This window comes from Balearica regulorum, chromosome 4, assembly GCF_011004875.1.
Source record: "Balearica regulorum gibbericeps isolate bBalReg1 chromosome 4, bBalReg1.pri, whole genome shotgun sequence".
Lineage (NCBI taxonomy): Eukaryota > Metazoa > Chordata > Aves > Gruiformes > Gruidae > Balearica > Balearica regulorum.
The window spans coordinates 25,718,829-25,740,698 of NC_046187.1; the positions used below are offsets into that span (position 1 = coordinate 25,718,829).

Here is a 21,870-nt window from a genome sequence, read left to right on the forward strand (position 1 = left end):
AATAGCAATGAAAATGGCATTTCAGTGTTTCCAGGCAGGGGCATTTCTACTCATACTCATCTGGACAGGGGTCAAAATGCGAAGTCATAGCAGCAAAGCACTACACAGGTCTTGTACTCTCTCCCCTCTTCCCTTCCTATGTATGTAGGAAGACCAGCAACAGAGGGCTTGGGAAAGGATAGCAGAACCTGATATTCTGCCCCTCTCCACTGTATTCTGGTGACCATTTTGCATGACTCCCAGGAAGGCAGCAAGTAGCTGCAACGCTGTGTCCCCAGTTTTGAGAGATCCGCTTAGTAGGCAAAGTGCCATTTGCTCCTATCCCGTATGATCCTTTGAATTGGCTTTGAGGAAAATGCACCAAAGTTAGGAGACTTTCTAACATTTTGACAGTGATATTGTTACTTTATGGGCTGATTTTCCTACTCAGGAGAAACTTCTGAAGCCAGTGGGAATTGTGCCTGTTTTGGGACTGAGTGGTCTGTGGGAAAGGGCGCATTTTCTGCTTTTTTACTGCATGTTTTCACAAAACGTGCAAACAGGTGAATTTAGACACTTGACTAGCGCAAAGAGCTGCCTAGTGGTTTTTGCAGAGCAGGAGCGTAACCACCACTGACGTAACTGTTGGTTCAGTGCATGGGAGAGAAATCCTCAAGCCTGAGTGCTGGTCAGAGCACAGTGCTAAAGACATGGTGCACAGGGCACCTTGCCAGGGAAATGTGCTGTCTCTCTTGTTTCGGGTGCAAAATGTTCTGTGCAGTCCTGTCTTCTAGAGAATTAGAAGAGCAGGAAAATGAAAGGGAATTGGTTGACTTGGGAAGTGCCCTTCTCATGACTGAGGAAAGCCATCTAGTGTTACTTCATTACTTTTCTGCGATGAAGTACTTTTCCCTCATGTCAGTCTAGTCTGCTTTTCTGCCTCCTTGCGATGTAACTAGGAAAATAATCTGTTGCCTAAGAGGTGAATCATGCTTTGTGTACAGTAAACTATTACAAATATGCTTATGTTCTCACAAGCGTAAACATATAAATAGCATCAAGCATTTGAATAATTCCACTGCTGCTAGTTGAACTACCCAAGACTTAGTTATAAATATTTTTATCCGCCTAATTAAAACTTTTTTCCTTTTTTTCTTTTTTTTTTTTTTTTCTCCTTGGAGTGGCATGTGAAGTACAGGGAAAAGAATAAATCACATCTCCTTTACATCTTCCAGCAAACACTCTAGCAAAAAGGTAAAGAAGGAAATCTTCCTTTGCCATAATCACATAGCCATGGTCAACAGTTGGTTTCAGTGCGGGGTTTAAGGAGAGCTCTGCACATGTCCATGCTCTAAGGAATGTTTGGCAGTTGTTAAATAGGCTAAGTTAATCTGTAAAATATGATTTAGGCAATCAATTTATTTATGTAAAACATGCTTCCATGGTATCACTAGAACGCAGGACTACATTTTTTTCATACTTGGCTGGTGAATGTGGCCACCTTGATTTATAGAATCATAGAATGGTTTGGGTTGGAAGGGACCTCAAAGACCATCTAGTTCCAACCCCCCTGCTGCGGGCAGGGACACCGTCCACTAGACCACGTTGCCCAAAGCCCCATCCAACCTGGTCTTAAACACTTCCAGGGATGCAGCATCCACAACCTCTCTGGGCAACCTGTTCCAGTGCCTCACCACTCTAACAGTAAAGAATTTCCTTCTAACATCTAATCTAAATCGACCCTCCTTCAGCTTAAACCCATTACCCCTTGTCCTGTCCCTACACTCCCTCATAAACAGTCCCTCACCATCTTTCCTGTAGGCCCCTTCGAGTACTGGTAAGCCGCAATTAGATCTCCCTGGAGCCTTCTCTTCTCCAGGCTGAACAGCCCCAACTCTCTCAGCCTGTCCTCATAGCAGAGGTGCTCCATCCCTCTGATCAGCTTTGTGGCCCTCCTCTGGACTCTCTCCAACAGCTCCATGTCTTATGTTTGTATCCCTGTAAGAGGAGATAATTGTTAAAGATACAGTCACTTATATTTAGCACATCTGAAAGGAAGGGTAGAAGTTCAGAAAAAGGAAGCAATCATACAGTTAAATGGATGATAGTTGAAGAAAATTCCTTGTGTACTGTGGACTTCTTATGTGGCCTTGGCATAGCCAAGCCATTTAATCTCCACTACCTTGGGTCCACCTGTTTAAAAGAAAGAAGAGAGAAGAAAGGAAAAAAAAAAAAGGCAAACAAAACCAACCAAAAACCTTAAAATATTTTCTGCCCTTGTTTGGTCTTGCTTATGTAGACTATCTAGCAGGTAAAGAACTGATCACATCATAGAATTATAAGAGAACATAGCACTTAGACGTGGCCTCTGGTCACGGTTATTATGCAAATCATACCAACAGGAGGACTTCAGATATGGGTTGACTGTGTTTGCATTCTGGGGCATCTAAATGTGAAAAATGCTTGCTAACGAAGCATGCAGTACCCTGGAGAATCCAACCCATGTAGAATAAAAGTTGTCAAGAAGGTGGTGCAATATTACCATGGTTCCTGTTTCTTTGGCTTTCCTAACAAGTATCAGATATACACGGAAGTTTTCATTACAATAAAGTTGCGTGAACTAAAAAGTAGTATCAGGTTGCTGCATCTGGCTTAGCTTTAGAAGTGGAAATATAGTAACGGGATAAACGAAAGGGCCACCCACTATAAAGTGTGGGTGACCCATATAAGAAAAAAAAAATCTTTAATGGATATTTTTTCCAAAGGCTGTTACAAAGAAACTGCTCTCAGACTGATGTAGTGCCAAGCATAGAGGATTAAACTTTTTAATGACTTTTTGTTGATCAACATCCAAGACATCTAGGAACAAAGAAGAGATTCCGTAACTCCACATAAAGAATATTATTTTCAGACAAGAAGAGAGTGCTTGAAAACATAAGTTCAGAAGATACGGTAAAACATAGCAGGGAAGAGGATAAATACAAGTCTCAGCTGCAGAACAGCTTATTTTGAGGGTGGAGAACAGATTTATAGTTCATGCAATGTTAAATGCCAGAATCCTAGGTAATTGCATGCTGACAACAACTAGAATAGAAGAATGTCCAATTTGGCTTGATTCAGAAATTACGTAGGATTATTCCTTTTTCTTCGGACTTTTTTGTGGGGGATACCTTTATCAAGAAACAACTGGTCCTTGCAGGTAGTGGACCCGAGCCTGGGTTGGGTCCCCCCCCACCTCTTTTTTTCTCTCATTTCAATGGCATTAGGTGCTTTTTTTTCTATGAATTAGATATTTTTGGAAATCCTATTGTCCTTTGTCTTCTGTGCTATGGTGCCTAGCACTGAAGGAAGTCTTTCTTGAAAATGGAAAGGGGCCCATAAGATTGAGAAGAGGGTGTAGTCAGTGTGCAATGTCTGGAATGAAAGATGGTCCCTCAGTGGCTATTGCAGCCTGAAACTAAGAGCAGTCCCTACTAACTCGGGGGCTGCAGACAAATGTAGTCTGAAGCCACCCCGTTCTTGCCTCCTGGACTGCATGTGCTCAGCTCACTCTTCTGAGGATTGGGGCCTGGGTTTGTTTGAATTAATAGTGAAGTCATTACACTATGTAAATATGTTAGTGTTCATCTGGTTTTACTCACAAGTTATTCCTGCCTTGCTGTGTTGTTCCTGTTTTCCTGTTTGTGCAAAACTAACCAGGAGCATTTTAAAAGAAAAAGGAAAAAAGGGTAAATAGTGTTGAAACCTTGATTGCTATGTTATTTACCACAGGCTGAAGCTGGGTTGGCAGCACTAACTTAATCATATAATAAGAATACAGTGATTTTTTTTTAATGACGCTATTAGGGGTCCTTTCCTTTTCTTTCATCTTTGGCCTCCTTTGAGTACAGTGTGATAATTTGCCTTAATAGCTTCATATTATAATTTTTCCTTTTACTCTTACTGAGGAGTTAGCTGAACAGCAACATGAGTCTAACCACTTCACAGTGGTTGCCTGTGCCCTCAGGGGGCTGTGACCAAGCCCTTTCACAGGATGGCTGCTCTTTTGCAGGTAGTCCCACTGCATGAGCACTGCTGGCTCCTCGTACAAGCATGCCTGCTCCTAGAATGAGTCAGGATGAGGAGCCATTTTCTCGTATTGTAATTCTTCCTGTTGTTATGAAGGAGAAAGCCCCAAGCTGCCTTAGTGACTCGTCCTGTTTCTCAGTCTTGCTGATGCAGACCAAATGTAAGAACTGAAGAAATATCACCTTTTTTAAAAAATTATTATTTTATTTCCCCATCCTTAAAACTCACAAACTTCTGTGACCACATCTCTGAATTCTCTGTGGTGCATGAGACTGGAGAGTGGGAGCTGGTGCAGATGCCCCAGTGTTGTCTGTTTGTTCTAATATTAAAGCTGGGCTGAGTATTTTTGATGTCTGATTTCAATTCTCTGTAGGTGCTTTGGAGTTCAAAGGACTTGGTCCCTCTCAGTTCCCCTGCAATGGATCAGTCACAGCCATCACCTTGCAGAGGGGCTCATGTAGAGCAGGAAAAGAGGGAAGGTGTTTTGAATATCAGATGACAGTGGTTGTTTCTGATGCATAGAGAAAGACCTGGGGATTGAAAGAGGCATATGAGCCAGGTGTTCTCACATAAATGACCATCAGGGAGGCAAGCAATAATGCTGGCATTCAGTAACAATGTTAGATTGCAGTCAGCAGTCTTCTGAGGTGGAGACTGCAGTTCATCCTTCTCAGACATACAGCATCTGGCTGTCTCTCCAACTGACATGAACTCATGTTTTCAGGGCTGTCCTTTTAAACACGAGAGCCAGAGAAACTGCATTTTTAAAACTAGTGTCTCAAATGCTTTGTATTCTGCAATGCAAATCGTTTTCTGCAAGGAATACCTAAGAGTCATTTCCAGGGTGAGGACTGCAGACGCTGCACAAATATTTATAACCTGGAAGCACTCTGTTTCCAGGTGCTGTAGCAGACAACAGAAGTTTTAGCACTGACTTCAATATGACAGGCTTTCCCCTTGCTTTTTCTAGATTTTGTGAATGTTTAAATGCAAAGGAAGTTTACTTCCTTAGTAGCTATACTACAGAAGGTAAAGCTGTCATCTTGTTTTTCTTGCTGTGAATACGCGCTTGCAGAGATGGTTCCCAATAAAAGCTCCACCTTGAAAGTCCATCATGATTTGGGGATGTTCAGACCCAGGTGTTAGAACAGTAACTTACTGCCAGTTCCCAGCAGTGTTATTCTACTCCCAACCGCAATATCCGAGTATCTACCTGTGGTTTAATTCCTGGTGCTTTGTGAGCCATAGGATCTGCTAGCTGTTTCCATCTGGATAGTGGTCTTAGATTAATAAAAAAGCTCCATACTTCTAGAGTTAATAGATCCAGAGGGAAAACTGGTTTTGGCAACCCACTGTTCATCCATCGCAGTAAACATGTTGATCAAAAAGCCAGAAGAATCTTACTCTGGAACAGATGATAAATAGCCAATTAGAGACAAAATTAAAAAGCTAAACCATCAGCAAAGGGGTGGGGAAAAGGCAGAGATAAAAAGGCAAGAACAGTCTGCTGAAAAGGCTGGACATAGAACAAAGTGCATGTTAACAAACCTTTATTCTTGGAGCAGTCTTTGGTGATGCATTCGAAAATGACATAAAATCAAGACCTAGAGGCTTCCTGTCACATTGATTTAGTACTACATTGTTGACTTCAAAGATTACCTAACATTGTTTTGATGCTTTCTGATGTAATGCTGCTGGTGGTAGTTCACCAGACAATATCAATCATATGCATTGAGAGAAAGTCCATAAAATTTGGGTTCAAACTGATTGTTCCCCACATTTTTGAATCTTCTTTAATCATGTCCTCTGTAAGGTACCAGTTCTATGGAGCAGGAAACCTTCTTCAAAATCCAGCGGCATAGGAGGCTCATGGTCTGTCCAGCTGTTGAGAAGGAAGCACTATTATGTAATCCCATGGTCGCAATAGGAAAACTTGAGCACCTGTGTATGCACGGTGTTGTGTAGGGCAGGAAACATAGTATGCTTCCATTGAAATGGCATGATTCAGCAGAGTGACATCAATATGGATCTAAAGTTGACACTTTGTCTTAAAGATGTGATAGAACAGAAAGACCCATACCTGTGCTGCCTTGGGAACTACAGTGTATATGCTGCGTCCTGATGAGAGTTTTTATGCTGTTCTGTGGTATAAACAACATACATCTGTGTATATTTTGGGCATAGTGTGCTGCTCTTCAAGTCATTTGGAAATGTAACTCGTTCCAGATTTTACTTAGATGAGAAATTGAAGGTAAATCAAGTTGAATAAATTTGTAAGGTGGATTACTTAGAGTGCCTTAAACCTTTGCATTTATACTTTCATAATGCATGTAAAAATGTACTAAGGCCAATTTAATTCAGGTAATAGTATCTACCCAGGAATTTAATTGATCCACTTACAGTCTTTCAGACTACCTTCTCTGTATGTCCTCCTGAAGCCAAGGCCAACTTTAAACTGACACTACCTCCTCCCAGTAGGACACAAAATGTAGGTAGTTCTGTAAGAAAAGGTGTTGAATTGTAAGCTGTTGAATAAGAGGTTCTGCTGCAGACCTAAAATGCGCCTTGAAATCCACCATGTGGGCCAGGAGATCACACAGGGTCAGAGTATGAGTGAGATTTCATATGGGAAAAGTTTTTGGAGGTTTTCTGTCTGCACTGGAAGAGGCACCACCCATGCTGGCTGGCTCTGCGTGCAACAGGGCAACGCAGCTCCCGTGTTTAAGGTGTTTGACTCTTCCTGTGAGGTGCAGCTACACACTCCCCCTAAGCACAGCTCCCCGCACAACCGCCTACTGCTTGCAGAACGGGAAGTTGTTTTCCGTGACATTTTTGTTGGGACGAGGAAAGCCTGAGTCAGGACCCACATGAGTCCTTACTGAGGTTTGTTTTTTGGTCATTAAGATCGGAGTTTTCTTTGGCTCTAGCAAATCATGAGAGCTGGACTACTGCACATTTTAGAAATGTTCTTCCCCTGGTGGTCTAGCAGTGGATTGAGTATTACTTTGAAACATGAATATTTATTGTCTTAATAATGCAGACTTCTGGGGCCATTAGCCACACAGTTTGAAGGAATGATCTTTGGAGGTTGCAGTGTTCATATCCACGATGTAGCACTCTGTGAATCAGACCTCATGAACAGCAATGTTGTTTTAAGTTGAAGAGTTAAAAATAAGTTATTGCTAGAAGAAAGTGCCTATGCTTAATCTAGAGGTGGAAGATGGTGCTTTTCTCTCTGGGTCTGGCAGGGAAGTGTGTCAGAGATATGTATTATTTTAACAAGAAGGAGAATCGGTGAGAAAAAAAATGAATCGTTAAACTTATTATGGCAACCGAATGGAGGAAATCTGTTTCATTGCAACTACTGTGAGTTTTGCTTTCAGGAATGGTCTGTGCCACAGCAGTCACTGAGAGTTGAGAGTTTCTGGTGAAATCAGTCTAAGACAGGATCCATGTCTGGAGCTGTCTGAGAGCACAGCATGATTTCCTCTGTGGGATAAATTAACCATGGCTTTCTGCTTGTGCACAGTGAGATCCCGCGCTATCATCTATGCTTGTGTTGAGCTAAGAATAGAAAAAAGCAACATCAGCAGTGCTGTGGGAAAACTGCATTGCTCCAGATGGCTGCTGATAAAGTCTTTTCTCATTTGGGATTAAAAGCAAAATAGTAGTAAATGATGGTCACTTCCCATCCACATCTTAATGTACATGTTTGCTTAGCAGCTAGGAGAAAGCTAGGCTGAAGTTTGTCAGTTAGACATGGACTTGTCTGAATACACTTGAGAAGCTGTCAGAAAATACTTTAATTGCCTTGCAGGGTAAAAAAAAAAAAACAACTGTGGAGAGTTGAAAGTTTGTTTGGTTTGTTTGTTAGTTTCTTAAAAAGCTTTGACTCGCCCCTATCCCCCCTCCATTTTGCTTTATCACATGTAAGTGGTTCTGAATGAAGAGCTCTTATTTCCATTGTTACAAAGGTTTGTGAGATTGTCTTAGGTCTTCTCCTTGACTTTCATAGAGAGGATCTTCATTCTATCTCTAAAGAGGCAAGTGAGACAACTCCCAAGTGTGATGGCTCTGCAGGCCACATGTTGCATGCAACTGTCCCGCCAATGTTGATCTGCTAAGAACCAAAACAAATTTGAGATCCCATCTCAGAATCAGGCCCAACCAAGGAGCCAAACAATGACTTGCATTCTTTGTAATTAGTCTTGACAGCAGGCTATTTGGTTAAAGCATATATTTGCATTTCCTAATTTATTGGCATGCTTTTACTTTGGATTAACTAATTCTTCAGAGAGAGAGAAAAGCAAAAGCAGACCTGGCACCCCTGTGGCTATTTCATATGTTTGGTCTATGGGGACCAAGTCCTTGCTTAGAAAGATAGTTCCGTCCTGCCCAAAGCAGGACAGCAAGGAGAGGCCCTCACCATGCTTGAGCCAGTTGGTTGCTTCATCGTGCCTGATGGCTGTGAAATATTAAGCAGTACATGCAGCCCAAAGACTAAAGGGCAAACAGGCTCTATTGTTCATCTCTTATGTGGAGGGTGGGAACGCTGGCCTCTGTCCTGTAGTTCAGGCCAGTTTTGATCATCTAGTTAGCACACTGGCTGTAGTGAGTTCAGCTTCCACTGCCATTACAGTTATTATTTTTAAATTTATAAAAGTATAATTAATTGAGTTAGATAAAATAACCTTTTTCCCTAAAGTAATGAGTAATAGACTGAGTTGCGGTACCAATTCATTTGTGATAAGCTGTCTCACAGGCATGGTGTGAATGTAAAAGATTATGTAGGTGTGATATAAAAGAGAAGTCTTTTGACATCAGAAAAAGACATTTCTGCTGGATGCAATAACATAACCTAGTGGCACAGGTATTTGCACAGGGTATTAATAACTCGGGATTCTGTACATACAAGACTGTGAGTAGTAGCCTAAATTTGATTTCTGACACACTGGTACCTAGGAAGTAAGGCCATTTCTGGGGTAATGTAAGTGTGCAGTTTCTTGAGCCACTTGTCTCACCTCTGCAATACCTACTGCCTCTTTGCCAGGTGAGAGAGAGTGAGGAAGGATTGCCCTGATAGCTCTACATTGCTCTTACTTTCCTGCTGTACTACTGGCTGTGGTTTTTATCCTGTTCTTCAGCTCAGTCCCCAGTACCATCACAGGATGATAGTATGAGACAGAAGCTGGCTGAGTGTCCAGTACAGTAATGGCAGTGATATTGTCATTTACGTGGTACATGACACTTTAGTTCTCTTCTTGAGTGCTGCTCAGCATCTACAGTAAAAGGGTAAGGAATAACCTCCATGCTCTTTCTTCTGCTGGGAGTGGTAGTAGCCACGATCTCCTGATCTCCTGCCAGGACTGACTCTGCACTTGGACTTTATGATGTGTTTAAAAAAAAAAAAAGAGTTAACTGCTTCTGGGGGAGTCACTACTGATATCTGTTCCATCAGATCACTTATTTAGACACAGCTCCTCTCAGTGTTGAAGGTGGGTCTGAAGCCAGCAGTGTCTAGGACAACTTGTGCTGGCTAAGTGATGACACAGCCTAGGTAAAAATGCCAGTGGCTTTTCCTGCCTTTCTCTGACATAGTACAGCGTGGAGTAGCTTCAGCATTAAAAACAAATGAGACATCATAATATGAGCAAATGAGAGCCTGGTGACTAAGACACTGGCCAGGAATATTGTCTTCAAATATTTGCTGGAGTCCATGCTGAAATTCAAGCCCTTATCTCCCAAAGCTCAATAAAGTGTGCCTCCCATCAGTCGACTCACCCTTCAGCACATTACAGCATCTGTCTTACTCTACTCCTGGAGTGCTTCTCCGTTATGTTTTATAGTGCCAGACAGACTCGAACTGACTGACTCCATAGCACAACAGTCCCACCACTTCGTATGGCTCCAGCTTGCGGTGAAACTCTGTGGTTCAGGATGACTGTATAAAACAAGCAGGATAGTAAATGGCTCCAGCAGAAATATCAAGAAAAACCTCATTGCACCAAGAAAAGGTGCTAAGTTAGATCTCCTCTGCCAATAGGTGAAAACAAAGGTAGAAATAAACCTCACTCCTGCACACTCCTCAAATCAAGGGAGTGGCATTAGCCACTTAGGCCCTTCCTCAGCCTCCCTGTGAAGTTAATACAAAAGGAGGAGCCTCAGTAGTACTCCTGGAAGGACTTGTTCAACTATAAAAACCTCCTAACTTTTTTCCTTTATCATCATCTGCATTGTTTTCCCTGAGCGTTTCTATATGGGCTTTTGGCATTTTGAATAGAAATTCAGGAAGGGTAGGAACAGAGATTCATATTCTCCTCCTCAAAAAAAAAAACAAAAACAAAAAAAAAACCCCCCAAACCCCCCCCCCCCAAAAACATTTATGTGTTGCTGTGACCTGACTGGCAAAGGTTAGTCTTTGAGGACTGACGCAGGGACATCCTGGCACAGCATGGGCAGCACCTGTTTAACTGTCTAGCCTGAATCCTCCAACATTGCAAAAAATCCAGTACATCATTGCTGTACATTTTTGGACACGTATTCAATAGTATCTTTTATACAAGGATACAAAAGTAATTGAAATGACTGAGGTGAAAACATCTCAGTGAGCAATGCTCTTAATCAGACAACACATTCCAAAAATGCAACTCATTATCACAGGCAAATCTAGTTTATGTCATGCTACGGGTGACTTGTTTGCCTGTAATCTGGGCTAAAAAAATTAAATAAGGTTGTTTAAATGCAGCTTCAGGGAGTGCTACATATTTTATCTTGGTTTCATCTGGTTTCCCATAATATCAAAGCTTTTTTTAGTGGCTAGAGATTTACGACCAGAAAATTATATGTATAGCTGAAGAATGTGAAGGGATGATGTGCCTTGTAGAATTAGTTATCATTGCTGGGGAAGTAGAGCTGGTTTACAGCTTGCTTTTTCCTTCTCCATCTGGGACTGATTTGTGTCTTTGCGTTGTATATAGGAAATGTTCTCCGCAATTCTCTAAACGTAAAGACTGTGTTTCAGGCACTGTGGCGTAGGAGATTTTGAAAACCTTGACTCATGCATAGACAATTGTTAGCATGTACGTTTTTACAAGTATGTTTTCTTTATTCTGTATTTTTAAAAATATATACATACTTACACATAGATTGGCTCAGCTACTGTCAACAATGGGATGATTATGAACACATTTTGTCCCGTTAGCCAAGGCTATATACACACTTTATTTTTGTATTTTAATACTGAATGCTCCGCAGCAATAGAAATTACTTTTCTGGGAGCAGGAGTTATTTGAATGAATGTCTAGTGACTAGGAGACAGACACAAGGCTATGTATGCATTTTTGTTTCAAGCTCCCTGTGATTGATAGCTAGGATATCAAATGGATGGTGGTTTTGGAAGAAAGATCAAGGCAATTGATGGCATCAGGCATTTGCAGGAAGGTTTTTCATATAGCTGGCTGGCAGCTGGTCTTTTGGGGTTTGCCAGTTGTTGTCTGAGCTACATGTAACACAAAACTGTTTTTTGATGTGCTGTAGTCGTTTGTCTTAGATAGGTGAATGTTCAGGCTTATTTTTTCATTATAGACGTGTCATCTTTATTTAGCATGGGACTGTAGAGTGGGACTAAAGGCTGAGTTAGGTCAATTTCCTTGGCAATTTTTAGTGTCAAAATTGTCTTTTGTTATTTTTACCATTCTTATAGACAGAGCTGAGAGTTGGCAATTAGATGCATATCTTAAAATATCTTTTACATGTCACTCAGCCTAAAAGCCAAAAGTAAACCAGACACTAGATACGGTATGTGAGAGCATTCATTAGCACCCTTCAGGATCAGGGAACTCTTTTTTTAAAAGCTATTTGAGGAACCAAAAGAAAACTGCAAGTAGGCTTCTTGCTGACAAGTTGCAGGTGTATACCACATGCCCATATTGGAAAAAAGATGCGGTTATGAAGGTCTTGATGACAGACAAGGGTCTAAAAAGCCTTCATCTCCAGGTTTTAGCAAGTTCATCTGTTTTCTATTTGCATTTCCCCTAGCTAACAGTGTTAGTATTCTCCTAACTCAATATAATCATGCACAGGTCTATGTAAAATCATTTTTCTGCATTGTATGCTCCTTACTGTAGTAAGGTCTCATTTGTGTCAGGGAAACTTTACTTTTATGGTAACTATATCATAAATTATAAGTCAATGTTAATGATTTATTGCTGGAAAAATGAGGGAAAGGAGTGATGAGATTGAGGGGAGAGCACTTTAGTTCCTATTGCTAGAATAGGTAGAATCCACTTCTGCCTTGAGTACCGAACAGGTGAGTGCTTGCATTTGTCTCTTATTGCTCCTCCTAGCTAAAAGATCTGGCTTTCTTTGATGTTCATCCTCTTGAGTATGAACCCAAGAGGAAATGTTTATTCTTAAGGGAGAAAGACTTACACATACGTCAGGTTACTCCAAACAGCTGCGCTCTGGAATCATTCTTCAAAGACACATATTCAGAGGGCAGAAGTAATGGGGCAGCAGCACTTGGGAAATATCCAGCCAGCACTTTTGGTACTGTAAAGTAAATTTTGACAAAGAAAACAGCTAATGAAATCACACGGGAAACAGCGTGGTTCCCCTTCCCACGAACAGCACTAGAGAAACTTACTCAGTTTTATTATCAAACCTCTTGTTTCTTCTGCGATTCTCAACAGAATGGCACAAAGACAGAGAAACAAGAAATTCCCCATTTAAAAGAACAATTTTCAGAGCAAATTCTCAGCCTCCAAGTTTTTCTTTTCTGAGAACAATATAATCAAGCATTGATTTAAAATATCAGAAAAGTAATCAGCCTACATTGAAAAATAGTCAGATGAGCTTTTTGTTTGTGGTGAATAATTAATTTTAAGAGTCATTCTGAAAACAGTAAAAGCAATACTTTGATTCATTTAAAGTGCTGGAGAAAATTAGTTGAGGAAGCGTAAACATAATTTTCCAAAAAGTACCCAAAATTTATTCTCAGCTTTTTATCTAAACAAATTCCTCAAGTGTAATTTTGAGGAATGAGAAAAAGCTATGATTAATTTAATAGGCAGTAAAATTAGATGCAGACAGAGAGCATAGTTGTAGCTGTGTGGGAGTCAACAGAAAGGATCCTGGAATGTGGCAGTGTGTGTCGTTATGTCTCCTTAAAGCATCATGTCTTTTCCTCTTATAGGAATAAACTTTTCTTTCTCTCTCTTTATGGGAAAATACAGTGCTTTCACACTCTTTTTTTTAAAAGTCAGTTTTCCTGTAAGACAATGCTGGTTTTCATGAATACAGGAGAATTATATACGTGTGTTTCTGCTTGCAGGGAATTATATGTGCAAGACAGTTTGTGCTATGTAATATATTCCATGCTGCATACCGTAGGGTGTTGCTTAGCAGGCAGTTTAAGCAGTATACTAAGCCCACGTGTGAAGTAAAGGTTATCAAAGTGAAATGCTGACCAGTGATGCTTGTTCACTTCCAAGGAGTCCAGCTGGTGTGGGCCAGTGGGGAGTGGTGCAATTGTGAAGGAGCTTGTACCAATGTGGTGTAGCTGTTCGCTGTGAGAGCAGTGAACTTATTATCCATCAGTGTGTTAGACAACTATCAAAGGAACATGCCTCCTTGGAGCTTAAATTAAAATGTTACCTATTGCAGGATGTGTTTTGGGACTTCTACTGAGAGGAGTTTTATGGCTCTGTTTATTCTTCAGTGTGGAGTTTTAAGCTCTTACCTATGAATCAGAGGCCTGAATGCACAAAAATATGAGTTCTCTTGTGCCGACATATGTTTGAGGCAAGAAAAGATGAAACCACCAGGGAGCTGGTTGTATCTCCCTGATTCTTTAAGCAGATACATCTTCACCAGCAGCTTGAGCTTAAAGATTGCTATTGCGGCTGCAGTGAAGCATCCCTAACCTGCCTCTCCTGGCCCCAGTGAACAGTGTCTCCACTGTTGGTTTGTTTGGGGGTTTCTGTGGTGGGTTTTTTACTTTTTTGGGTTTTTTTTTAATGGGCTGCATACACGCTTCATACAAAGCAATACTTCACTGTAAAGCTTTCTTTTACTCACCAGGCCTATCCTTGTACCAATGATAAGGAATGTGAAGTTGGGCGATACTGTCACAGTCCTCATCAAGCAACATCTGCATGTATGATGTGTCGGAGGAAGAAGAAGCGTTGCCACAGAGACGGCATGTGCTGCCCTGGGAACCGGTGCAACAATGGTATGTCAGTAGTTTCTTGGGTTTTCTCCATAAAAATCATCATTTTGATAGCATCTATTTTTCTGAATGTTCTCAGCAACAGTATTTTTTTTTTTTTTTCTGGCTGACTGTGCTGCTTTTTCTAAACCAAGAAAACTTCATTATCTACTTCATTCCACTCTGCTTCATTTTCTTTAATAATATTTCTATTTTTAAGGCTTGTGTACTACCAGACTTTTCCCATTTTGGAATGGGAAACCCAAAAATGATGCTGCTGCTGACTGAAATCACAGCACTACATTCAATGTGGTTTCATTCACTGGAAGACTGCACAGAATCTATATTTTTAAGGAAGCAAAAGAGACTTAACGAACCCTTGTTCTACTCTCCCTGGGGAGGTTATAACCGTACTGTTTGCATTCCCATACTCTCCTCTGGAGACCTGAGAGAGATATCTACGAGGCAGTCTCCAGATGCTCAGACCACAAAGCCAGAGTGACGCCACAGAGCTGTGGTGAAGTTAGGTGCCGGGGATCAGGGACAGAGGTGTGATTAGAGCTGGGTGTCGCTGAGGCCAAGCCGCAGAACTTTCACGGTCCTGGTCCCAATCCTGTTCTGTATAAGTCTCTTGGTTGCTCTTCTTCTTGTTCAGATCTTTGACTGACTGTCTTTTCCTCGCAGGTATTTGCATACCAGTAACTGAAAGCATCCTTACGCCTCACATCCCTGCTCTAGAAGGGCCACGCAACAAGAAGAACGGTCATTATGCTAGCAAGGATTTGGGATGGCAAAACCTAGGGAGGCCACGCTCCAAGCTGTCACACATAAAAGGTAAGATCACATTTGCACTACACTGCTTTGTTCCTTCATGTAATGAATCAGGTTATTGCTGTTAAGATACAGCAATGCGAACCAGAAATAGGCAGTATTTTTCACAGGGAGTGAATGTCTGTTATGAGAATTCACAGCATGACTCAAAAAGTGATGTAAAATCAACACACAGTTCCTGTGATTGAAATAGCGTCTGCTTTCTTCTCTGTATCAGAGCTGGACTGACAATCCGTTTTTCAGTTGTGCAAGATCGCACACATCCTCCTCTTGTAGCAGTCATGTAATTAAGCACTTGTAATCCTGTTGACAATCCTGTAGCTGAATTTCTCCTTACCAAGTCTTACGGCAGGTCTCATTAATTACCCTCTTGACCCTTCCTAATTCATATCTTCCTTTGGGTCTACATCCTTCAACTAGCCACAGATGGAATTATCTCTCCTTTTTCTGAGCTTCATTTGCATCAGTTTGCACTGAATCTGTACTTTCACATTTTCCCATGAGGTAAAACAGTTCGGTTGTTCTTTTTTTAGGACATGAAGGCGATCCCTGCCTACGGTCATCAGACTGTATTGAGGGACACTGCTGCGCTCGCCATTTCTGGACCAAAATTTGCAAGCCTGTGTTGCATCAGGGGGAGGTGTGCACCAAACAGCGCAAGAAAGGGTCCCATGGACTGGAGATTTTCCAACGATGTGACTGTGCCAAGGGGCTGTCTTGCAAAGTATGGAAAGATGCGACCTCCTCTTCTAAATCAAGACTTCACGTGTGCCAGAAAATCTGAACGAGGATTGGGAAGATAGTATTAAGTGACTGTGGCTTTATGTATTTAATGCATTACGGCATGGTGGGAAATGAGGACTGCGAATGAAAGCAGAATGGCTAAAGTAACAGCTAGGGTAGAAGTCACACCAAATGCATTTCTTTTTGAGCTGGTGGTAAACGCAAGTGCAGCTGGAGTTCTCCTTCTGTGCAGCTCTTCTGTAAATAACTTCTACAGTTTGTGGGAAATGCTAGTATGCAAACAAGTACAGTGGAAATTAATGTCACTTACTTTGCTGTGTTGTCCCGTGATGTTTCAAGGGTTCAGTGTTAGGGCTACAGTGGGTTTCCAGCATGGTAATGACTGCTAAATAAATTGTATACATTGTACTCCTATAGGAAGCAGTGCATGCCAGGAAGACTCATCTGTCAACACGTTATTGGTCACATTGCAGATGTGTGAAATGGAAATAAAGTTACTGTGAACGTCCACACACCCTTGTCATTCAGGGCTGACGCTCCAGCAAAGAACGCACTCCTGCAGGACAAGAGTGCTGTGTTTTGCAGGCCCTCATAAAAGACATGAAAACTTGCCATCTCACAATTTCCAGAGAGCAGCGGTTTCTCTAAGAGGAGGCATTTAAACAGGGTTTTGTTTCCTATACATAGGTAAATTGAAATGCTTTATGTAGTTCAGTGTCATAGTATGGCTCGTAATTGCTTGTATTTGCCTCAGTTTACTGCTAGTATACATTGGGTTGAACAGATGAAGCATGTGCATGCTGAATCCAGAATTATATACAGGCAGTTGCTCATTAGTCCTAAATATACTTTCTTTGCCTAAGCATACTTGCATTAAAGGCATTTCCAAAAGAAGTAGAGGAGTGTTGAAGTGCCTAGCACAAAGAGCTGTGAAGTTGTGTCACTGTTGCTGTTATAACAGATGATGTTGGCATTTGTTGAGGTGTTTAGAGCATACTGCTACAAACTCAAATTTTTACATTTTATTAGTAGCAATGGCCTACTGATGGCACTCTGCAGAAGTATAATGGGGTTGTTTCTTAGAGGCAGCAAAGAAAAATGAGTTGGCTCTTGTGAGCACCTCCTCTCCTGCAGAAAAGGACGTAAGAAGATGGTATGACCGCAAATGACTTGTTAAACATCATGTGATGCCACAGCATACCAGCCTCCAGCACGTATTCAGCCTGGACTTGCTGTCCGCTCAGTCTGGACTGTTCTGCCAGGAATGATGGAAGTACATGGACTGTGGACAACTCTACATTGTTTGTGTACTGGTTAAAAAAAAAGGACAGTGTCTATCCCTTGACTTGTCTCCCAGGTCTTTTCAAACTTTTTTCATTTTACTTATTTGCAAGTATTCCTTTGTATAGACATTGGTAAAGAGACTGATATTTCTTTAACGACATCTGATTCTATAATTGACCTACTGCTAAGTTGTAATTACCCATTTATAGTTACCCATTTTCATGTTTTGTAATGCAAGGGACTTTTCTATTTAATCGGTTCTGAACAATGCGGGTACACCAGTATGTAGTTTAACTTTGAAGATCACGTCACCCATATCTGTCACCTTTTTCCACTGACACATCTCCACCAGTGGTTATTTTAAAGCTATAGCTTTAGCTGCACCACCTGACTCCGACTTCCCATTTAGAACACAGACCTCAGCTACATTGACCTTTATCTTTCATAAGAGTCTAAATAAGAAGAGTATTTCACGTATTTGCCTCTCTCCCTACTGGAGTTAGTTTTTGTTACCTAGAGGGACTGCTCAGAGACAGGGTCTTCTGGTTTTTAATAGTCTCAGTCAGAGTTTTATCTTGCAGTCCTATCATTGCAACCCTGGTTAGTTCAGGTTTTTTCCCAGTGTAACTGAAACATGAATAATGCTCAGAAATAGCATAATTTCAAGATATTAAAAAAATACAGGAACCAATTTTGCAAGTGTTATTTACACTGACACAGCACATACTCAGCAGAGGAACTCTATTGCTCTCATTGTGACTACATATTAAAAAAACAAAAAAGATACCCAGCGTGAGTGGGGGCAGGGGGTGTAGAAATGCGCTCTCAGCAATTTTTAGCTCTTCTTACCATTGGCCTACCCCCCACTTTTCCTCTTGCAAAACATAGTTATTTGGGATAATTTATTTACAGGAAATGTTTAATGAGATGTATTTTCTTATAGAGATATTTCTTACACAAAGCTTTGTAGCAGAATATATTTGCAGCCTGTTGACTTTAATGTAGAAAAATGTATAATAAGATTAAATATATTAAATATCCTTTCCTATTCCTCCCCAACTATTTTACCCATATTCTTTTCCTTACCTGCTGCTTAAGAAGAGTAGTTCTTTCTGGAAAGATATGCAAAGCTATTGAAAAAAACCAAAACATGTATTTTTAGCTGTACAAGAAAAAGCATCTGATTGTACTTGTGTCTCAAAGTGCTATGTAGTTGGAGTTTTGGTAAAACACATGAAGTTCATCTTAAAATCCCCATGTGTCATTTCTATAAAAGTGGTTTAAGTGGCAACTATCTATATGCTTCTCTTGGGACACTTTACACCTATATATTCAAGACTAAGTTTTGAAAATAATACACCTGGATGCATAATGTTCAAGCAAACAAGTTAAATAGGAACGGTGCCCAGACACACTCCCTGGATAGTGATGCAAACCAGAAGACTCACGGTGGGTAAAGCTGGAATTCAAATTACATGGCATTTTGCTATAGGTTACAGCATGCAAATATGTTGCTGCAAAATCTATATGACTAGAAATTCTGAACTGGCTGATAGCAGCATTCAGCTCTAACACCACAAAACAATCCATATGACACAACTGAAAATATTGCTACTAAGCTCAACTAAGTTCTGATCCCAGGAAAACCCCTGCAGAGCTCAAAAACCATTGCAAAATAATGGCTGTGGTTATTGAGCAATGGTCTTAATATCCCTGTAACTTGTTTCTGGTAACGTTTTGCTCAAACAGATGTACATTTGGAGGATGGACTGGTCTCCAAGTCACACTAGTGTTGGTACAAAATGAAAAGGTTTTGCTACTGTTATTTGCAATATTTGGTGGGTAGGCCTTTGAAAATTCTAACACTTTTAACAACAACATAATAAAGTTGAGCTTCTTCAGAGCACAATGACTTCAACGGCGCTTGAGGCTGCCAAAGTCTTCAGAGATTTGATCTGGGAACAAAAACAATAGGCCCAGGCAGTTCATTGCACACCACAAATACTGAGCAACATAGCTGGACTGAATAGCATGCAAGCAGTTTCGCAAGACTGAGCTTTATGTAGAAGCCGTTTAGTTAATATCTTGGGGAAATACACATCAGTTTGAGAATAAAAGAACAGCTAAATTTGGGGATAATTGCTCTCACTCACTGTGCCACTCATCAAGGGAATTAAGAGTGACTTTGTCTCAGTAACATTTCAGAAATTTGCTGTCATGACACAAGTACTGAAGAGCTTCTTGCTGAACAATGCAAGTACTCTTCCTATTAGCCTAGAATACCCTCAGCAATGCAACATCTCTTTGGAAATACTAACTTTCCTAAAAAATAATGCATTTCTACTCTATAACAGCATATATTTGATTTACAGTATAAATGTGGGTGTGTATCACTGTACTACTTGCTTTGTCTTATGTTGTTTCCGACCCATAGTATTTATGATTTTTAAACATTTTTTAATGAAAGCAATTAAAATAGATTTATGCACTTACTTGTATAACACGTTCAACAGCATACATCCAGCATCTGACACCTAAAACACAATTCACCGGAATTCAAGCTGTCTTCTGCATATACTGGCTTTCCTGCTCATTGTCTCAACAACAGCAAAAAAACCCCCACCAAACACCATGAACTGTCTTGGGCAGAGGCTGAGAAGAGACATTCCTAAACTGTTCCATGTCACCAACCCACCAGCTCACTCTGCTTTTGCTTCAAAGCCCTGCATCAGCACTCCCAATAGGAAAAGTAAATGCTATCAAAGAAAAAGTATCTATTTTTTCATCCCTTCCAGATTCCTTTCCTTTGAGGAAAGCCATTTAAAAAGAGATATCCTGAAGGTCAAAGCCAGCAGAAACTCATATAGCAGATACTCTAAGCCAAGGTTTTTAGAAGTCTTGAGATCTATCTTCTAACTTTCAAAAACTTCATTTCTAAGAGAGTTATGTATACAATAAGACTGCACCTTTTTTTTTAAAAAAAAAAAAAAAAAAGCAAGAAAGAAACCTAGCTCTTTGGCTTGTCAGTCAAGTGTTCTGAAAATATCTGTCCAAAGTGTGTGTGTGGGGGGGGTGGTGTGTGGAAACACAAATAACACCATCAAAACAACCTCACCTGTACTCCCCGACAAAGCAAATGCAGGGTTGTGTTTTTTTTTGTTTGGTTTGTTTTGGTTTTTTTTTCACTAGGCACAGTTTCACTCCACACAAAGGCATCATTCATTTTGTTTTTAAATCACACTACTAATAAAGTTATGCTTTCTTACCAAGCTTACTAGTCTGATGCCACATTAGACAGGAGTGAAGGAACACAGTTAGTCTCTCATTTAAATCACACCCTTTCACTGAGATAACAGAAACTTTCTGCTCAAGTATCTTATTATCTGTTTTTTTAACATACCTACCACTACCAAAGAGTTCTTACAGTTCAACAGAGACCCTGCACCCATGTTTATCTTATGTTTTACCTTCAACTTTATATGGTTGTTGTCAGTGGCTGAAGTGTGGCAAATGTCTGCTGCAGGCCCCCCCACCCCTTACCTTACTGCTCTGCCAGCTTTTTACAGCCGTGTTTAAGGCAGCATGCAGGAGGTCAGGAGAAAGCACAGAAAATGGTGGTGGTGGTGGTGGTGGGGAGGGTGGACTGGAGAGAGCCAGCCAGAAGCTTGAAATGGTGGGGAGAGGGGGGAAAAATCTACCTCAAAGTTTCATTAGATGCTGTTGCAAAAACTGTGAATGTTCATCTCATCCCACCCAATTCCCAAGAACAGAGGAAGGGCAAACGTGCTCCGCGTGTTTCTGAGCCGCGTCCCCACAGCACTGATCCAAAGGAGCGATTGTTGAGCTGAAGTGTTGAGCCTACGTCCCCCTGGCAGCAGCATGCCTCTCACCTTGGCTGTCTGTGTGTCCACATCCTCGTAATTCCAGAGGGTTTGGAGTTCTCACCAACCCTCAGACACATTGTTTGAACAACACTGCTATAGCTCGCAGCCTGCCCGTGCCGAGGGATCCCACTGGAAGACTGTGGAGAAGGAAGGAAGAGACAAAAGCAGGAGACGGCTGCTGCGTTGCAGAACTCCAGCTGGTCCCAGAGTTATTATTTTGACCACCACTGATGGGACTGACCCTGATGGATATACAGCATTGGATGGAGCTCATTGAAAACTTGTTTATTCTGGCAGCTCCCTGTTTTTTTTGGAATTGCTTATTGTTATAGCATGAGTGTCAATTACTTATTTACAAATGTCTGTAACCAATAAACTCTTTGTTTTTTACAGTATCAGCTTGCAGCTTGATTTAGAAGTGGTTTGCTGCGTGCCAACTTCCTGAAGCAAAGGAAATAATTTTTTTTAAAGGAAAATAACATTTTAAGAAACACAGGCTTTTTTTTTTTTTTCTTTTTAGGAAAAACTATTTAGAAAAAGAGGAGGAAAAATACATAATTAACACAAAAAAGACTTCCTGACACAAATCTTAGTCTTTGAGTCCTTGGCCAAACTCAAACTGTAATTCTCCACTGCTGTTATTCAAGCTGGCCAAAGAGTAGTCAACAAATCAGAAATATATACCTGTGTGATTGCTATGGCATGTGTATTCCTGTTTTCTATTTCTTATAAGCTATCAATTATTTCTGAGTATGTTATTCATCAGTATTCATTCAATAGGCTTGTATACTTTTTTTTTTAAATCAACTATTAACCAAACATTCACTAATTCAGTACAATCATAAGTGTAGGGCTCACAGATATTGTGTCTTT

At 40.8% G+C, this 21,870-nt stretch overlaps 1 protein-coding gene and 1 long non-coding RNA gene across 2 annotated transcripts in view; one reads left to right on the forward strand and one right to left on the reverse strand.

The window, feature by feature from the left end:
- DKK2 (dickkopf Wnt signaling pathway inhibitor 2) overlaps window positions 1-19,512 on the forward strand; it is a 45,273-nt gene extending 25,761 nt beyond the window's left edge. The window contains exons 2-4 of the mRNA XM_010311667.2: window positions 14,128-14,278; window positions 14,939-15,088; window positions 15,619-19,512. Coding sequence (XP_010309969.1) covers window positions 14,128-14,278; window positions 14,939-15,088; window positions 15,619-15,869 — 552 coding nt within the window. The 3' untranslated portion in view covers window positions 15,870-19,512. The remainder of the gene's footprint in view (window positions 1-14,127; window positions 14,279-14,938; window positions 15,089-15,618) is intronic.
- Window positions 5,262-14,250, reverse strand: LOC142601699 (uncharacterized). Its single transcript, XR_012835262.1, has 3 exons — window positions 14,125-14,250; window positions 12,478-12,597; window positions 5,262-5,452 (listed from the first exon to the last, which is right to left on the reverse strand). It is a non-coding gene; the product is annotated as an uncharacterized LOC142601699 (long non-coding RNA).
- Window positions 19,513-21,870: the final 2,358 nt, after the last annotated feature.